General features: G+C 38.2%; 1 protein-coding gene across 1 annotated transcript in view; it reads right to left on the bottom strand.

Annotated features, from left to right (window-relative positions):
• LOC117419986 (thyrotropin-releasing hormone-degrading ectoenzyme-like) overlaps window positions 1–12,387 on the bottom strand; it is a 97,068-nt gene extending 84,681 nt beyond the window's left edge. The window contains exons 1-3 of the mRNA XM_034033455.3: window positions 10,827–12,387; window positions 6,191–6,464; window positions 3,021–3,147 (exon numbers count right to left, since the gene is read on the bottom strand). Coding sequence (XP_033889346.3) covers window positions 3,021–3,147; window positions 6,191–6,464; window positions 10,827–11,548 — 1,123 coding nt within the window. The 5' untranslated portion in view covers window positions 11,549–12,387. The remainder of the gene's footprint in view (window positions 1–3,020; window positions 3,148–6,190; window positions 6,465–10,826) is intronic.
• Between the last annotated feature and the right edge of the window lie 8,571 nt (window positions 12,388–20,958).

The raw sequence follows: 20,958 nt of genomic DNA, 5'->3' as shown, positions 1-20,958 counted from the left end.
TGTGCTTCAGAAAAAAAAATGTTTTTGCTTGGCAGTCTGACTCATCTAATCTAACCAACGCCTTTAATCCCCCCTGTCCCCCTCCCCAAGGTTATGTTTACTCCAAAAAAATGTCATGTTTCCATCGCACCACGAAACCCGTCTATAAAAATCAATCTCATCTCATTCTCTTATCCAACTGGGACTGGCCTCAGATCCACCTGCATTCGACAATCCAACCCTCAACGGGTATTAAGCAAAGGTCAAGGATCGACAATGTAATTCCCATTTTAAAATGCATTCACATTCATCCAATATTTCCCTGACAGTACAATTAATTAACAGCCTTCAGTTCTGTTTCAGCCTATTCACAAGACCGAAATAATACAAGATCATCACATTTTGAAATAGTTATTGGGAATGGAGAGACTGTGACATTAAGGTCTGTTTATAAACTGACAGATGAATATTCTTTGAAAATCAAATATGTCACCGGAACAGTATTGTTTTATTTATCATCCATTTCCTGAAAAGCTACTTTACTTTTAAGTCCTAGCAGCATGACACATACAGATATAAAATCTAAGTAAGAAACACCCAGGCACCAAAATCAGGACACACTGTAGTACTTTACCAAAGCACTTTATCATCACGTAACCTAATAATGCTGCATATATACAGCACAGGACAATACAATGAAAAAAAAGGGTTATACAGTCAGCATTCGGATATACGACACTCAGAATCAACATTTTGATTTTATTTTGCTGTTGGGTCGTTAATGGGGAATTTCACATACTGTTACAATACGTACCGGATTTAAAAGTATGTACTGTATTACAGTCCACGTGTCCAGACGTCTCTTTTGGCAAGTGACATTTTCAGAATCATATCGTTCTGAATTAAAATACTACTTCTGTTGAAAATTTAGTACTGTACCAACAAAACCAACTGCAGTTCATCAAAATGGAAGCCTACTTATTTTAACACAGTCCTTTCAGCTATGTATTTTTGACATTGTATTTTTTTTGTGTTCCCTGAAAAAAAGTTTTTGTCTTTTACTGCTGTTATTCCCCCAACTCGTGCACTAACAAATTTCAATGAAAGAATCAATGTCTTCATTAAAACCCAGTTGGCTACAACATCCATTAGAATTCAGCCTCCTAAAAAGATTCAAATGGGACTCGACATGGACAGATAGAGGCAGCTCTTTATTTATTTGTTGTAGGTGACACACTGTTACAACCTTTATGTTTAACAATATATTTATGACAAGACCTCTCGTGATTCCTGCCTTAGGAGAGATAGTAAAACGACAAGACCTCTCCTCAAAGGCACTGACAGGTTAAAGCTGGGTGTGTAATTATGATCAGCCCCCTGTATATGACAGCTTGCTTCCCTTGTAAAACAGGAATAGCTAAAGCGCTTCTCGAAAGACATGAGAACCTGCGTGTGTCACAGACTCCCACTTTCCACCAGAAGACCTCCCTACAACAGTTGATAGCTTGTTGCCGATTTCAACACTAACAGAATGTCGGCAGTTCAGCTACCCTTTTGGTTTCTAGAACAGTTTCAAGGGCTCTGCTAAAAGATTTTCTTGCATCACGTATTTTCCGCTTGCTCTCGTCTTCATATTTTTATTTGGACAGCAGTGCCTCTCCTAATGTTCCTGAGGGCAAGCAACTGCTGCTTGCACCCATTACCCAGATGGCGCCTTATATAACCACAAAAAAATAAATATTCCATTTAGTTTCAGGCGTTAGTGTAATTTGTGAATAGTTTTTATTAGTTAACCCTTTGTGACAGTTTCCAGGTTCTGCCAAGTTTGCTGCTTAGGTACCTGTTCACAAAATGTTTTCAATTCCTATTCAAGTTCGATATATCTTGTTAAATGTCAAAAAAGGTAGTAAATTGATAAATGGATCTGGTGCACCCCTGGAATGTCTTGCATATTAATATATTTCCCCTATTTACGGATACCAAAAGAGTTTGTTTGGATTACAAATGGGCAATAATAGCTGTGTTCCTAGAAAATGGATACATTTTTGTTCCAAACGTGTGAAAGGGCTTGCTCATTAAAACCTTTGGCATATACTGCACAGTAGTGCCCACCATAAGTAATAGCGTGCAATAAACGGTTTCCCAGATTATCTTCACTGAATCAAATCGAGATATTGAGTTGAGTGGGTTGGGAATAGGAGCAGGCTTCAAGTTATTGAGCAGCTGAAACTGATCTGTTGGGAAAAGTGGCAAAACATACCCCACAGACTTCAGCAAAAAGGCTTGTACAGACTATGAAAGTTGCCACAGTTACAGAGGGGGCAGAAATTAGAGTTGCACAGTGATTGATAGAAGACATTAGTTAGCAAGCTAGGTAAATACTGATCTAAGCAGAAACACAATGGAGCATGACAAAGAACACAGAATGGGATAGAAAGTAAATATTAAGAAAACAGTGATATAAAGTTTAATTAGTTAATTAACTAGTAACGCTACATTCACACAGCTAAATGGTTGTTCAAGTTTCTGAAACCATAGAGATGCAAAAATGAATCGATTTATCTATTATTAGTTGTCATGACTTTTATTTTGCGAGCCTCAATTAAGCATTCATCGATCGATAACGACATGATGTATACATTGTTATACTAGCGCATGGATGTTTTCAGTTGCTTGTAGGCTTTGTGAAGAGTTTACACAATTTTCATTCCCTGCCTCTTGCTATTGAATAATAAAGTATTCTCAACGCATTGATTACTATTGATTATTAACTATCTAACAATTGATTGCAAAACTAGCACTACTGTAGCTGAAGAACAGGTGATTAGCTTTTCATGAACTCTAAGATACATCCCATCTCGCAGCACTACAAAGCAGCGCAGACTGCAGGGTGTAGTAACAGCATGTTTATGAAATGCCATTCTGTTTGTTCAAAGCATGCAACACCAGAACATAAAAAAAGAAACTGACGCTTTCAGCTGAACCCCATTTTTTCATACATTCACACATACATACACTGAGAAATGTACCAGTTAGCCTACCTAGTTTGGGTAGAGAATACTTCACTTTGAAATAGTCTTCATAAAACCCTAGAAGTCTCTTTGTGATATGCAGCGCATAGTCTCCCGATCCTCTTTGGATTGCGTCAGGTCTGGCATAGAGCCGTATCTATACAAAAAATACAAATAAAAAAGGAAACATTAGGGTTTATGTATTTCCTGTAATCCCATGGGGTCAGCTGTATATTTTTTTTTGTTTGTTTGTTTCTGTCAAGTAGACAATATTTCATTATAAAATTAGCTCACAGAAACTTCTAATTACTCAAGCTTCATTTAGCCCCCTGTAAATTTGAAAATCTTTGCATCAACTACAGGGAGGGTGTCACAATCTACCAAATATTAAGCTAGTCATTGAATGTGTAAATGAAACATTGGCTGAACCCTGCATTTGACAGCACATTAAACTACACTTGATCTGCACATCAGTACAAACATCAGGATCCAAGCGGCATGACCCAGATGCAGAAAAGCAGCTGAATTCAATGATTTTAAACAACCACTAACTTCAGAACCATGTAGTCAGGTGGGTGTTCATGTAGGGAGTAAGGAGCCAGGGTGTGCAGAGTACACAGGAGTGGGTGTTCATGTAAGGAGCCAGGGTGTGCAGAGTACACAGGAGTGGGTGTTCATGTAAGGAGCCAGGGTGTGTAAACTTTAACATATCTTAGAGTGCTGTTACTTGTTTATGATGCACTACAATGTAATGTGTGCGAGAATACATGTGTACAAAATTAATGTATATGGAAAGAATACTGAATAAAATAACAATAATGGTGAAACGTTTAGGAAAAAATCTATTAACTCTGCTACACTAGTTTTACTGCACTGTACTTTTTTATTTTGCAATTAATTGTGTATCGAAACCACCTCCGGGGGTAGGAATTGCTCTTTTAACAGAACAGATAGGTGAACTCTCTCCCCGGGTCCACTTTGCTGTGAAGGTGAACAGTAGAGAGTCCAGCCCAAGGGAACACTCACTATCACATTAAAGCCAAGTATGGAAACAGAGTTAGGTCAAACAGTACAATTGAGTCTACTGCAGATAAGTGCACACATTTACAAACATCTGTAAGAGTGGAAGCTGTACTTACTGTATGCCTTCAGACATCTATACAAATCACTCTGTAAAATTGGCTGCTAAATCTGCTGTAAGGCAGATGCTGTGCAGTTGTAAATAGCTGTTTGTTTGATTGTTTGTTTTCTGAGATACAGATTCCTAATTTCCAGGAGCGCAAGAGAAGTCAATTTAATAGCTCTGCTTGCTGATTGGAGCTTTATTTTGCCTGCTCCCATGGAATGACAGGAGTCAAAAGTGTGACAATTGACCTTGTTTTGTGTATCATCTCACATCTTGAAAATGTAAACAGGGTCAAGCCTTCAACTAATTAACCAAGTTGTCCCAAAATTCGTTGCCCCCATCGCACATACCAATCACATTATTCGCTGCAAAATCTCCAGTGTGAAACTACTTTAGTCTGATCTAAATGCATTGCGTTCTTCATTTCAAAAGCACTGCAGGTTGCACATGCTAATGGTTTCTACATGGCAATCACTGAACATCAGCAGCATGAATACAACATTGTGTATTTCCATGTATTCATTCCTGTAATTAGGGGGTTTAATGGAAATCAAACAAAACTCAGCATAGAGGTGATTTTTTTTTTTTGTTTACCCTTTTGTGCTTTATTCTTTTTTATATTTACTATGTCAGAAATATATTTCGGTTTGTGAAATAAAGATACAATGTTTTGCAATATGTAAAAACCTTTTCAAATAATGCATTGAGAGCCTTCTAACTTTCAAATCAATTGTGAATTCTGTTTCCTAGTATTGTTATGTTTAGTCATTAAAAAAAAAACCCTGTGCATTCAATTTCTCTTGACAGCTGGTCTATTTACACGGGTTCTTTGATGTGCCGCTTATTTATTTATTTATTTATTGTATGTTTGCGTGTTTCTATTTTTAGCCTAACTCTTCAGTTACATTTTAACAAGATAAAACAGGCGTGGAACTTCTGAGAAACCCCCCCCCCCCTCCTTCCTGCATCTAAGTTGTTTTGCGCTATTTTCTTTTCTTTTTTTCCATTCTTTTTTTTGTCTTTAAATAAATTCCCCAAATAAATGATCTTTGCTTTTGCACTTGTTTTAAAACAGGGCCCTCTAAGATAAAAGCTGAATTAAACCAAATTAACTTTCCACAATAGTGTATTTAGCAACTTCTTAAACTGTTGTTTAGTAATGTTGTATATTTCAACCCAAGGGGAACTGTTTTCCGATATAAGGTGAACACTGCAGTCAATATCTGTTTGATAAATTCTTATCTGTTAAATCATTAAAACATCTTCATCTAGAGAACTCTGTGGCTGCTCTGCCATTTTGTGTTTTCTGGGCTGGTGTCAGAGGGCACTATTGACTGCTTGACTGCAGACCTTATTTTTTTGGAAACAGCATAATTTTCAGTCATGTGACCATGCATTAGCTAACTGGGAGGTAAGTGTCTATCTAATAGTTCAATCCATATATATAATAGGATATGTCATTTCAATATGGGATACAGCTCACAATTTAAAAGATGTGATTAAAATTCTAAAAATGTTTCCTGAATGGCTTACTGTTTAGGAGTAGTGAGCTAAGCAAGTGTTTATATAATTAAAGTCAGCAGCTCTACATATAACACAAGAGCAAATATTATTGAATAGGAATAATTAATATAGCAGACATTATGACAAGCCAAACTAACCTCAAACCAATCAGAGGTTTGTGTTGCATTGCGGCAACCAATCAGAATACAGGTGCATGCATTATACCTACAGTACAGCCAATCATGTTCATGCAAGAAACTTCCAAATTTAGTCCAATATAATAATAATAATTTGCTGCTGCATGAGGGGTTATTTTATTAACAACAGCACCCTATTATGCTTCTCCGGCCCTCCAGCTTCATATTTTAAAATCCACTGTGTGACAAACTGCTGTAGTTTGTGGTCAGATAGTGGCTTGCCTGTTTAGTGTGGTTCTTACAGTACATAGTGTAAAGATTGTATTCTGCTAGAGCCAAAGGCAATTTCTATGGCCTGACACCATTGCATAGTCTCTTAAGTCTGAGGGACTGTGCAATCAATATGTATTAAAAGTAACAGAAAAGGTACTTACTGTGATACCGCTATCTGTAACAGTTTCCTTGAATGTGAAATTGCACACTGCCCAGGCAAGATAGTAAGTGGACATTCGAGGAGTCCTAGAAAAATATTCAGTGACCCATCCATCTTCTTCAGAAATCGAGGCTTCGACCGGCATGTTGGACAGAGACAAATATGTGCTTTCGTGCTTAATGCTGATTTTAAATGTTGCTTTATAGATAGGTTCGTCAAGACAGGGAAAGGCCTTTCTTGCATGAGTGGGAGAAAACTGGGTTACTGCAAGATTCCTGAAACAAAGACAAGGAATAAATAATTAGCTAAAGCAACAAAAGAACACAATAAAGAGACAATTGCTCAAAGAAAGAAAATGTCAACCACCTAATTATAGTACGCCTTGACATTATAAAAAATATGCAGAATAATATTAGAGCTGTAAAAGAACAATTAACAAGATAAAGACTTCAACAGCTCGGTAATATGAAAAAGAAAGGCAGCAGAACAAACACCAACAAATGCATTTTCATTTCCCAACCAAGCAGAGATCAGAACTCATGTTAAAAGTAGGTTTCCATGACCTAGAATATGATACTCTGTTCATCTGTACATGTAAAAACAAAACAAAAATGAACTATACTTAAATGGTCTCCACTCTCGTGCACTGGCACTTTCTCATTTCCATATTGGACAATTTCCATGAATCACCAGCATCTTCCTCGCTGAACTCCAGGGTTTGATGAGTACCGATGACAAGCTTCTCAGCATCTCTCTGTGGCTTCAGGAAGTGAATAAATAGACTTGTGTTTCCTGGAACAGCTGGCCCTTCAAACCACTGCTCATCCAGGTGGGGTCTTACAGATCTGATGCAGATAACCCTGCACTTGCATTCCTGCCTCACAAGCATCCACAAGTGCTGCAGCATCCCCTTGACTGATTTCCCATTCATCACTTCAAAATACTATCACAGGTTGACCCCCGGCTAGACTGGTCCCTGTTAAGATGTTTGATTTGCATAGACTTGGCACACAAAGGGCTCTGCTTTGATTATCTAAACAACAGCTGCATTTCGACCCGCCTCTGTTTTAAATCAATTTTATAGACCCCCTATAAACCACTTCAAGAAGTATTTCAATGTAGTGCTTCCAAGGAGTGCAAAAAGAGGCACTGCTATATTGAAATGCAGGGCCATTCCTGGCAACATTTTCTGAATTCAATCCTTCTTCTCTGCACAAGGAAACTGATCTAGGACCTCTAGCAGATGGAATACAGCTGTTATCTGTCTGTATAATTTTTCAAGCATTTCAACACATTAGTATTAAACACATTCACATTTTTTAATGTTCTCATTAGTATCAAACACATTCACATTTTTTTTTATGTTAACCTATTGTGGAATGTTTGTTACCAATCAATCAGAAAGCCATTATACGAAGTTCATCATCATGCTTTATGTTTCTGTAACATGTATTCATGTAAAAGACTGGAGCTAGATTCTCAAAGCTATTAAATCCTAATTGCGATTAGCACAATTTTGTAGAATGCAAAAAAAACTGCAATTAAATGTATAAAACGAATAAGAAACTTAATACATTGTTTCATACAAGCCCCTGAATTAAAAGTCTTTGTTGTTTATTTCTGGTTTGGTAACCTTGTTGGGTGCATTTCTCCTTTCTGAAAAAACATGCTAATGACGAACTGGAGTTTAACAGCGTTGAGAACGCATCCCTGTATATGTGTACAGCATTTAATTGCATAAGGAAACCACCATGAAGACATATGAAATAAATGAGCTTACACTGTACACTTACTGCTGTACTATGAAATAAATGAGCTTACACTGTACTCTTACTGCTGTACTATGAAATAAATGAGCTTACACTGTACACTTACTGCTGTACTATGAAATAAATGAGCTTACACTGTACACTTACTGCTGTACTATGAAATAAATGAGCTTACACTGTACACTTACTGCTGTACTATGAAATAAATGAGCTTACACTGTACACTTACTGCTGTACTATGAAATAAATGAGCTTACACTGTACACTTACTGCTGTACTATGAAATAAATGAGCTTACACTGTACACTTACTGCTGTACTATGTAAACACGAAACGGTTAAACAAAGACAAATTGAACGTTTACACACATTGAAACATTTCAACTCTAACACCCCTGAGATGGACCATGGAGTGCTGTTACTGTGTTTCCTTTATTTATCCCAAGAACATCTTTCTTTGCATCTAAGAAAGACAAAAATATAACTTCTTAACTACTTTGAAAATGTTCCAAAAGTGACATGGCTGTGTGGGAGTCATTGGTGGAGCTGGCATAGGCTAGATTGGAATAAACACATCGTTGACTGATCAACAGATGGCTGGTGCTTACATTTAGAAAACTGCCACCAGAAGTATCCACTACACACCCTGTGGCCCATCAAAGGATGTGTTGCTGATTGAAATAAGCACTAAGATATGTGTACTACATTTACATCCCACAATAATAGCTACAATAACTACCAATGGCACCATAATGTTTATGAAAACAACTAACGGTGGGAATAGAGCATGACATTTGTATTACTAGCGACAGAGTGATTTGTTTATTAATAAAGACTGAATTAACTTCATATACTGTTGTCCTTGATTTTTTTCATAAATGTTTTTTCTGCTACTCAGGATAGAATGTACGTTTCAGTGCCAAGGAAAAAAAATTCAGACTTAATACTGCAACATAATCTGTTTAATATCCTCAGCAACTAGGCCTCAAGCTGGGTTCAGTATTCAGGTGGCTGACAAACTAGCATGTTACACTTAAACTGTCATTGTGTTCACAGCAGAGGTTATCATTAGAAATAATAATGAGGTTAATTAATGGAAAGTATCAGTAAAGTACATATTTTGGTCTAATAAATAAAACAAAAGTTAACTTGGAAGAAGTCTGCAGGTGCTAAGGGGATTAGCAAAAACAAAATGTCATTAAATTGCCTTTCTGAACTAATCCTTGGAGTTCAGTACCTGCCCTAAGCACTTCAACTTCATGTGTAATGCAACTTTGTCTGGATATTAATGCAAAAGTGAAACATATCCAAAGGCTTACATTTGCATATGCCTATATACACTAGTGTACATTTCATTAAAAGTGCACAAACTGTACCACTGTAGCCACCTACACCCTATAGTGAGTGAACGTGTTTTTTAAAATTCCTTGTGTGGAATGCAATCCTGTACTGGGGCAAACTTCATTAGAAATCTATACAGTACATAAACAAGAAAATGAAAGTGGCAGTGATATCTAATGGAAACAGTTGCGTGACCAGTTTGATTTGCAGATAATCTGTCAGGTGTTGGTACTGGAAGTGTGGAGGGGTGGTTTGGAAGACTGGACTATTTCTTAATCTAGCCTATGTTTTATGTTGGCAAACTGATCCCCTACATTGTTATGAGTGTGCTTTACATTCACGTCTGGAAGCAAACTTGTAGCTCATGAGCTCAGACAGCTTATGCCACTCTGCTATCTTTTGACATTAGGTCATGCGTGTTTATACCGAAGAGGCGGCAAAGGAATGGGGCAGAGTTGCCGGGTCGATGGTTCTTTTAAAGCTCAACAGTATTCCAATATTCATGTATTTTATAACGTTAACGCGTACAATAGTTATGTGGGTTAAATGTAAATAAAAGAATGCAATTCGCACCAAATTGGTTGTTTATCTAAAGGCTGCTTTTAGGTCTCTACCTTATACAGCTATGACCAAAGGTTTTGCACCACCCTATACGTAATTTTGCTTCATAAAGTCGATTGAAACCTGCTGAATAATGTTACGTTAACATATCAAAAAACATACAGCTTTGTAGTTTCCATATACTTAACTGACAATTTTAAACATGTGACATTTCAAAATCTAACTTGAAATACTGTACTACTATTATGGCTTGATAACATGATGTTAAATAATATCTAAATTGTGTTCATATCGTGTTTTTTTTTTTTGTTTTTGTTTTTTTTTTGTCTCAATCCTAAAATACGAGGTGATGCAAAACGTGTGTCCATAGCTGTACATACTATATATTAGTCTAACCCATACCAATGAGCAATTAAAGACAGCCTGGTCAGGGGGGTGCTTGCGCATTCAATCGAGTCATGCTTGACACTGTGACGTTTAATGACTCGGTTTGGTACAGTATTCATTCTGTGATAATGCAGGAGGTTCCAAACATCTGTCAAAAAATAAACACCAACTGCAATTAAAACCGAGAGCTAGCTAACCTGACAAGAGTCCCGAATAATGTTAAACCGAGAGCTAGCTAACCTGTCAAGAGTCCCGAATAATGTTAGACCGAGAGCTAGCTAACCTGTCAAGAGTCCCGAATAATGTTAGACCGAGAGCTAGCTAACCTGTCAAGAGTCCCGAATAATGTTAGACCGAGAGCTAGCTAACCTGTCAAGAGTCCCGAATAATGTTAGACCGAGAGCTAGCTAACCTGTCAAGAGTCCCGAATAATAATGCTGTCTAAACACATTTTTATGACCTTAAAACCGCATTATCTGCCCTGGAGTAGTACGAAGAATGCATCTAAAGATCAATCTCACATATTCGAAATGTATTTAGAACCATCAATAATACATATCATTTTAGTTTTATTCCGTACCTTTTTTCTCCGTACAATACATAGGAACTGCGAAAAAAACCAAGAAGTTCATCCTCAATGTGAGCTTGAAAAGTTATGTTTACTTTGTAATTTTTCTGGGGCTCTAGTTCTCTGTGCATAGCGATAACAAAAACTTGGTTCGCTGGATATCTGAAGTGCCGGTGAATCTTGAGCGCTCTAGTCTTTTTGCCTTCTGAGTACACCACTGCTTTCTGCACCGCCAGCCTGTCCGCATGCAGGACGACGTACTTTGTGGAGTTGAGACACTGCAGTTCAATGCTGACCTCTCCAGAGAAAGTAAAGTTGTCCATGAAGACGGTAATGTGCAGGTCATACTGGAGAGGTCTCAGTGAACCGGGTAACCTCAACTGCCGCCAGGGCTGGAAGGAGTCTTCGCCCCTGTGGTTGAAAAGCGCGTCCCTTGACTGGTTGAACTTGGTGAGGTTCCCATGAGAGGCGCTGGCGGTGCTGTCCGCGTTGCACTCTTCGGATTTGACACTGAGGAGCACAGCGATGACGGTCACAACGATGAGGGTCAGAATGGAGATAGCGAAAGCCAGAACCAGTCGTTTGTGTACGGTGATGTGCCGCTCCGTGGTCCTGGGTCTTACCACTACGGTGTCCGCCCACTGATCTGAAAGGCCCCTGCCGTTCCTCATTGTGTCTTCTATTACCATTGGCGTGAAAGATAAGCTTTTTTCACGAGTGTCGTCCAAAGCCATGCTACTCTCTGTAGCTGTTAGTTTGAAGACAACAGGCAAAAAAAAAAAAAAAAAAAAAAGAAATAGGTTACCGGAGTAACTCAGCTTCGGTAGCGACACATTTGAGAGTCGGCATAAAAGTCTACCCCGGCATTCTGTACATTCAATAGTAAAATGTTTATATTCACAATATGAACATGATACGAATCGTCTTTACAGTTCCAAAATAGCAGGATGGTCTACTTTTATCTTATCACGCTCTGAAGCACAGTCCACAGCAAGCTTTTTCGGGTTATCCAAGCTTACATTTCCTCATTATTTGTGTTTTTTGAGTCTGTGTTTTTATTCTTGTTTGTTTGTTTGTTTTAAGATCCCAGTCTCACAACAGGAACGATATTGCAAAGAAAGCGAGCCATAGACTGCACACATAGTTAGAAAACCTATCACTCACTCACTCACTCATTCACTGCAAAGCTGTGCGCTACGAGACCACGACCTGCAAATTGCAGCCCACTCCAAAAGGACTCACGGCGGCTCTCGGGCAGTGGAGTAGGCAACGTGTGAATCACCAAAGCAACAAGCCCCCTCCTATTTTTTTTCTCGCTCTCTCTCTCTCTCTCTCGTCTCTGCATATGTTGAACCAAAAAATATATATTCAGCTGAAGCGTGAGGAGGGTCCATGCGATCTGAGCTGACAACATACACTCCGGCAGCAAAGGCTCATCATCAAGTTAGGAAGTGTGGCACAATGTCAGGGACCCCTCTAACTTTTTTTTGTACATCCCTTGACCAGAGCGGTTGATATTTCACCCCTTTAAAATAAACACAGCATCCAAGCACAGCATGCATGCTTCGTTCTCAGGTGCTAAGTGTAACCAAAGCCTGGTGCCTGTGTGCTGGAGGGGGCGCGGCTTGAGACGAGCCTTCACAGGGTTGCAAGATTATTGGTGACAAGCTGAATTCATAGGCAGATAGTCTGTCTGTCATCGGTTGTCCGTAGAGCACAGGGGTTAATAATGCATAAACTTCACTATAAAATATGCTACACAAGTTCTTGTTTTAAACGTTATACATATAAAAGTACAAATGAACTGTACCGTAATAATAATACAACGTATTATTAATACTGCAGGACATATGTATTATTATTATGAATAATAATAATAATAATAATAATAATAATAATAATAATAATAATAATAATAATAATAATAATAATAATAATGTAAACAGTATTCCGGTTATTCAAATGACACTTTGTAGCTTTTTCTTTCTTTCTTTCTTTCTTTCTTTTTTTCTTTCTTTCTTTCTTTCTTTGTTTGTTTTGTAGGTTGTTTTAAGAAACTGAATACATATTGTCATTTGTTTATCTTCACCTAGTATTCTGACACATTACTTATCCAGAGTTGAAAGACGAGAGCTTCATCTTGAACCCTTTTGCACCAACTGTACCATCATTCATCATGCATTTATAAGCCATCCAGTTTATTTGGAATCTGCGAAAAAAAAGTGAGCCCGTGTATCATAAAGGTTTGGATTTCTATTTTTTGTTATTAGGTTTTGGATTAGGCATTCAGTACAGTTTTCGCTTGTGTCAGCTTTTAAAGCGCTTGCCTCCTCAATTACTCCACCTTGTGGCCTAGTACCGAACATTATCCTTCGTGCAATAATTGGACAAAGACCAGATGTTATTATTATTATTATTATTATTATTATTATTATTATTATTATTATTATTATTATTATTATAAAATGATTCCTGCAGTATTAATAATACTGTAGCCATCCGGGGGGGAATCAGGCTAGTGTACAACTCGTGTGTGTGCGCAAGGGGTTGCATGTTGTGTGTGTGCGTGCAGGGGGTGCATTGAGTGTGTATGCGTGCAGGGGTTGCGTGTGTGTGTGGATGTGTGTGTCAGTGAATTGGAGTGCAGGTTTGGCGCGAAAGACAATGGGGGAGCGGGTAGGGGGGCGCGTGGGAACCGAGGTCATGGAAATGCAGGGAGAAGACCAGGAGATTGCAAAAAGAGACAGAGAAGGGTGTGTGGGGGGAAAGATAGCGATCGAGAGGGAAAGGATCACAGGAATCAAATACGAACAATTTGCAAACGTTTATTTTCATTTTCGACTCCCAGTTTCCCCTTCCCTCACTTACGATTTTATTTTGTGATTACTTAATTATTGTAAAAACTAAACGGCTTGAGCCTTCATCTACTCACGGTGGCCGTCTCATTTCTGGCCCAGGAGAACCCGAAAACTCGTCTGTAGAGTTGTGACACTGCCAGTAAATACAACGCAAACAATCTTTAAAATGTACAATACAAATTATTTCAGACATGCTTCGTGCGTCTTCTTTTTTAAACAACTCCACATTGATTTACAGCTATTGCGAAGATAAACGTCGTTATAGGCATTTTCTTCATAGCGTCAATAACGTATTAGGGAAATTACATCTTCAGTATAGTTCAGTGCACAGCATTCAGCATTTCTTGGAATTGGTCCTTATTGACACTGCAGAAGGGTTGTGAAACTGACCAGAAAATGATGACATCAATAAATGAGTGCAAAGATCCAGACAGTGCACCTATCTGCAACATCCAAACAAATGGGTCATTAGTATGCTACCACATATTACATGCAGACTACCAGGACCGGTTTCCCTCAAGTAACATTTCAACCCGGGCTATGGTTAATTAAAATGTAGGTCTTAGCAATGGCATCTTAAAGAGGCAAAACTCAAGTGAAATGACTGCAAAGTGAAAACAGGGAACAGGGGAGAAGTACTTAGGAGAATACTGACCCAGTCTGGTTTTAAGCAGAGGGACTTCTGTTGAGCGAGCAGTGGTGTAGTGTACTTCACACACCACTAGGGACAGTGAAGCAGAGTTTCTACTACGGCAACCCTATGGTTCCATTTGCAGCCCCTAGTAAAGGGCTTTGCTTAATTGTTGACTTCTGTGTAACAAGTAACTACATTACTACCCCACTAATGCCTGTGGTAATACTCCCAACTCAAGAACTTTGGCATTAAAAATTCACGCTCTTGTTTCCAGGCCCTGAGCTTCTCCCCCAGCCCTAATGACCTGATTTACCAACTGGCCCTTTATTAATGTGGTTAGAGTGTGCTATGATTTCACCTTTATTATTGTGTTTTGAGTGTGCTATGATTTCACCTTTATTAATGTGTTTTGATTGTGCTGTGATTTCACGGAAACCTCTACTGTCATTTATTAAAGAACTAGTAGCTTCAAATGTCTATGATGTTTCCAATCATTCTAAGTGGTTTCTCAAAATCTACCTGGATTGGAGCTTGCTTTGAATAGCCTTCCTCATAGATAGACACAGAGAGAGAGAGAGAGAGAGAGAGAGAGAGAGAGAGAGAGAGAGAGAGAGAGAGAGAGAGAGAGACTCTTGCTAAATCAGAAAGATGAATGGTTCATGTTCATGCTGTTTCACTGGTTCAGAAGAAACCAGAATCCTGCACAGGGCCTGTAGACCCGGAGCTAAAGCAATCAGTGCCTAGGACAAAATTCAGCGACTGGGTCTCATTGCCAGTCATTTTGTGCCAGTTTATTTAGGTTTTTTTGTTTGTTTGTTTCCCTCCAAACTGATTTATGTTGTTTCTTATTGTTTTACTTATAGTAGCACTGCAGGCAATATAAACTGGGGGGGGGGGGGGGGGGAGTGCCGCTATCAAAGGGTGAAAAACTGCAGTTGTTTCAGAGGGACTGTCTAGTAGATCGCAATTATACATATGAAATATGATACTGCTCTCCAAACTGGAGGACTATTAGAGCATGGATGTCAACTGCGAGTGCGTGTGGTGATATATTACAGCATGCAGTCGTTATAAAAGTTTAGGGCGTCACACCACTGAAAAAGCATAGGAAAGGCATGGTGAAGGAATGATAAAGCATACCTGAAATACTTGGTATAGGGAATGTTTAGCAGCAAATCATTCTTAATGTCATGCACCATAGTTGGGGCTGTGATACAATACATCTAAGTCACCCAGTACTTCAAGATACTCAATTCAAAATATCGGGTAAACTTGTGAGAAAGTAACGTACACTGTGATCAACCTACACCCTACCAGGATGAAAGTGTTTTATTAGAGAATTTTACAGCACTGAGGAATCACTCTGGATTGCAAAATACAAATCTCCCTGTTATCTCAGGATTTCCTTTTAAAATAAGTAGCTGGTGCAATCCAGATATGACTTAACCAGTGTACAGGTTGATCAGATCAGCCTCTTAGTTTCTTATAAGATGCACATCTTCCCCATTGATGCCCCACAATATTCCCCCCTTTGGGGGTGTGTTTTTTTCAGTTAATCACAGAGTCTGTGCCTTTAATACTGCAGTTGGAAATGATCATATGTATCTGTGTGTTCAAGGAGCTCAGTGCCCTAGAATAATGCAGCACTACATCACTGGGTACTCAGTGAAATGCATATTCTGTATAGTACAGCTCCATTGGAAATAACATCCCTTAATGCTCCTTTTCACTAAAAACACTGCAATGGAACAAAATAAAGTGCATTTTATTATTTTACCCGACCAGAAGTATTTACTCATAACATATAACTAAGGGAATTTCATTTAGACCAGGCTTCATCAATTAACAGAGCTAGCCCCAGCACTTGTTCTGCATCATGCTGAAAATCACCATAAATACATACTGGAATCTATACCATAGCTATTCCAAGAAGGCTGGTATACTAACAGACCCCCTCAATACTGTGTGTACTAATAGCAGCGTGCTTTCAAATGCTAGTTAATGATGCACTGTCCTACACAAAGTGCTTGGCCTTCAAGAAAAGGCACTGATTAATTGTCTTCCCATTTTCTTTACTGTATGCTAAGGGTTTTGTAAAGAATTGTAATTCATACTGACAGAAGCTCGGTTTCTGGAAGCACGACTACAGTTTGTACAATTAAATTGACAAATGCATGCAGGGCATCCAGGATCAATTGCACAACGGAAACCCACAGAGGACAACAAAAACGTCCCTTAATACAATAACTGATTGTGAGTTGTTCACGTATATTAAAATATCCGTGAGCAACGCCTACAGTAAGTCATTTAGACCCAGTGGAAGATTAAACCTGAAAAGCAATACTCTCAAAAAATACACAATTGTACGTTCAATACAACAGGTAATATTAAATCCTACAAAAGTGTCCCCTATCATGAATCTTTGCAAGAGTCTTTTTATCTGAAACATGCTGGAGTTATAGGAAGCAAACTGAAACACCTGCAATCACACTGTCAATGGGGTGCAGGGCCACCATAGGTAGGCAGGGTGGCCCTGTGAACAAGCTGGTTAAATTGTTAAATTGCAACAGAGAGATGCAGCTTGTATATATTACAGAGGTATTTAAGTCCAAACTCTTAAAGTATATACTGCCTATGTGTTATTGTGTGTTTATTAGGTAAAGTGTTTTGTCTGTATCTGTTACTTTAAACATTAGCAGTGTCTGACAATTTGGGAAATAGTCTAAGTTAAGGTACAAACATACAGAAATCCATTTAGATTTTTCTTTCTACTTTTTAGCCTGTGTAAATTCAAACTGTCATTCTGTAATACAAACATACTGCATTGCAAATCTGTACTTTAGGTAACATACATTTACAGTACACATATAAAAACCACATACAGTAGCACACATACAGACAGCTTAAAAGCACACTGAGAGGCAGGTAGATAGGGATACAGTTTTTTTTTTAATCCAGTGCCTTTGCCAATTTAAAGAAAACTGACATAACAACGTTCCTTATTATTATTTTTTAAATACAATAACAAATATGCAAGCATAATCCCTTTGTTTAGTCAAGCTATTGAACCAAAAGCCACCCCTAATTCATTTCATTAAAAGGATACTCTCGCAAAACATGGCATTCTTTCAGACATTACTTGATGCATGTGCATCCCCAATGATGCGGAGTACCGATGATATTTTGACTCTTTAAATAATGTTGACATTCATTTAAGACCTTGCCTGTGAATAATTTGTTACAGTATTAATTTTAATGATGATGCTGTCTCTCTGCTGTTGCAGTCCAAAGTTGGTATTCCTTTTGAATTTGCTACAGCTGTTAGCAGCTTCAGTAAATGAAAGCAGGAGTATTCCCATGCAGTCAGTGACTGCTGATCCCACCAACAGGCCTTGGTATAACGTGCACCTTTTCTGTTAAATTGCCTGAGGTTCCTACCAGTTTAAATTGATCTCCTGAATTATTTTATCTACACAAAATAAGAAATGAAATAATTTGTCACGATACCTTTAGTTTAGCAAAACTGTGCAGTGAATGTCCCTAGTGAATAGCAACTTGTATCTATAGTAATTATACGTATGATCATGTCTTTCAATTAGTTTGACATATAAAAGCATGACCCTTTTAAGGTAATACCCACCATTTACAGCCAGCTAACATACAGCAAACTCCTCTAGGGCTTATATACTGTCAAGAACATGACACGCCAAGTGGATCAATTCCTTTTTATAACACTGGATCATTTCCTTTCAGCTCCTGAGGAAATGACCACGTCCTGTAGACATACATACTGTACACACACAATACCAATAAAGAGACAGTGAAGGTTGCAAAAGCAGGCTGCAGCTCCTCGAGTAAGTACGTTTCCTCACAGACAGCTGCACTGTGCCGCTGTGTTCACTGAAACACTGCAGCAGACCACTGTCTGAGGTTATGCCAATAAGATTTGACATTAATCACATTTGACGTGACTTGTCTCGATCGTTCTTTTCACCCATGGAGAAGCATTTATTAAATATCTTTTAGATCAAGGACTAATATGGGTGTTATACGCTTCACATTCAGTTATATATATATATATATATATATATATATATATATATATATATATATATATATATATATATATATATATCTTAGTAGCTGTTTCTCTTCAGTGTAGTACATTGTAGTGCAGCAGTGTGGAGTAGTGGTTAGGGCTCTGGACTCTTGACCGGAGAGTCGTGGGTTCAATGCCAGGTGGGGGACACTGCTGCTGTACCCTTGAGCAAGGTACTTTACCTAGATTGCTCCAGTAAAAAAACACCCAACTGTATAAATGGGTAATTGTATGTAAAAATAATGTGATATCTTGTAACAATTGTAAGTCGCCCTGGATAAGGGCGTCTGCTAAGAAATAAATAATAATAATAACCTCTACTGGCCAGGTGCCCGCTGAGCTGGCCTTTGTCCTCCAGGGTCTAGTAGTTCACCTACTAGACCCTACTCAACACTGGAGCTTCTGGATGTGAAGAGGCCATTTGCTTGGTCGTGGGAGTTATTTATTATAGTTTGCTTGTATTCTCTGTAATAATTATTCCATTTTGAAACAGGCAGGAGAAGCATTCAGTACAGCAACATTTCCAATGATTCCTGCTTCTCCTGTTTTTGGGGTTCACTTACTGTAATTTTACTCTTTGTTAACCCTGATGCAACAAAAATATCTGTATGTCATAAAGCAGCGTTTCCCATTCACTTCACTGGTGAGTTATTATTACTCTGGGATTCAATTTTATTGAACTCCAACCAATATCCTCTGACGTCCCTCCTCCTAGCTACTACATGCCTTGTCTTAATGTGGTGAAGATACAGTTTACCTCCCTCATACTAATTCTCCCTATCACCTCTGTCCAGACCTTGGCAGCTCTATGAATAGTATTAGAAAGCAATGTCATGGATAATGTATTTCATCTTCACCTGGCACAGTGGAACCAAAAACATTCAGAAAGAACCCTACCATATTTTCCAATCTCTACAGTTGTATGTATTAAATTATAGGTTCAATTATGTACAAAAATAAAGTCAAACTGTAGCTTTTGCATGAGGAGTTCCAACAGTAATCTTGTCCTCTTGCTGCAGTATACCAATTTTTTGTGCAATGATTTACAGATGTATTTAGTTGTAACACACACACACACACACACACACACATATATATATATATATATATATATATATATATATATATATATATATATATATATATATATATATATATATATATATATATAATGTGCTTGGTCTTGTAATAGACTCATCAGTTGAGTCCAAACTTGAGCCACAAGGCAAACAGAACTCTTGGCTTTATAGTGAAAAGTGTGGAGTACAAGTCAGACAAGGTGATAATGAGGTTGAATCGTCCAACAAAGAAGAAACAATTAAACAATTAAAGAAATGCAGCTATTAGTTTCATCCTTTCCATCTGCTTATCTCTAAATTGCTCTGTGAACCAAATAGGTATTATTCTTTCACAAATAAATGGCATTTTCAAATGATGCAATAGTCCAGGGAATAAAAAAAAAAAGTGTTTTTATTTTAATTGTAATACAATTGAACAGAAAACAGCAACAGGCTAGAGAGGATATTTTCAACATGGGCTTAATAAGACACTTGGATTTTACCTTGTGCTAATGAAAATCTCGCATTCAGGTCACACATGACTTTCTCCCTGATCAGATAAAGTATGCATGCGAGAATAAAAAGCCTCACTCAACTCTGGGCTTGTGAAGCAGAATGAGGCCCCTCTGCTCTACAGCCAGGTAGAGAGAAGATTTGACGGGTTTAAAATAACAAATGAGAACTGCACAGTGGTTGGGAAAGGATTTAAAATGGAAATGAACCGTGGGATTTCTTTTGAGGTTGCTATTGCCAGTGGTATATGAAGTAAGACAACCCGCTAAAGCAGTAAAGTCCCTTGCCAAGACTCTTATTCGAGTCTGCAGTGTGTATCCATCTGAACCAATCTACAGCACTGGTGCACGTACAGTATAATGTCAAGTTAAATTAAAACATTGCTTTAATTAAGGCAATTTACAGGTCTAATTATCTCCTGTTTACAGTAATATAAAACTACCTCCAATATTATTCAGTATTAACACTTTGCTGCCCAGTATCCAAAATATCTGACATTCAGAAAATAGGCAATGAATATGTATGGTAACATACCTTGGGCATTAAAACGTTAAGGCCACCATCAGCAGTCCCACACGTATCAAACGTGTGCCAAATGACCTCTCTCTTAAGACCAGCATGCTGTAAACTGCTGAAGCCTCTAAAAACACGGATGCATCAAGGTGTTTGGGAGCAGTCATATAAAAGTTTACAACTGTAGAAGCATTGCAAAGTGTAGTGAAGCACAGTGAAAGCATGGGAGAACATAGGTGAGCATTTTAAAGCCCAGAGAGGTATGGTAACACATATTTAAAAACATGGCAAACCATGGGAAACTGTGGTAAATACATAGTAAAACCATGGGAAAACTGCAAAAATACCATGCAAATGTAACAGGGTAAAGTTGTATATGGGGCAATATTAACAAGTCTAGGTTGATTCCTCTGTAAGCTGCAGACAGTCGTTTGTGATTAGGCTGTGCAATATGCCTTTGCAGTCTATG

This window comes from Acipenser ruthenus, chromosome 14 (assembly GCF_902713425.1).
Source record: "Acipenser ruthenus chromosome 14, fAciRut3.2 maternal haplotype, whole genome shotgun sequence".
Taxonomy (NCBI): domain Eukaryota; kingdom Metazoa; phylum Chordata; class Actinopteri; order Acipenseriformes; family Acipenseridae; genus Acipenser; species Acipenser ruthenus.
The sequence above is the reverse complement of the archived record's forward strand: the minus strand, read 5'-3'. Positions and strand labels throughout refer to the sequence as shown.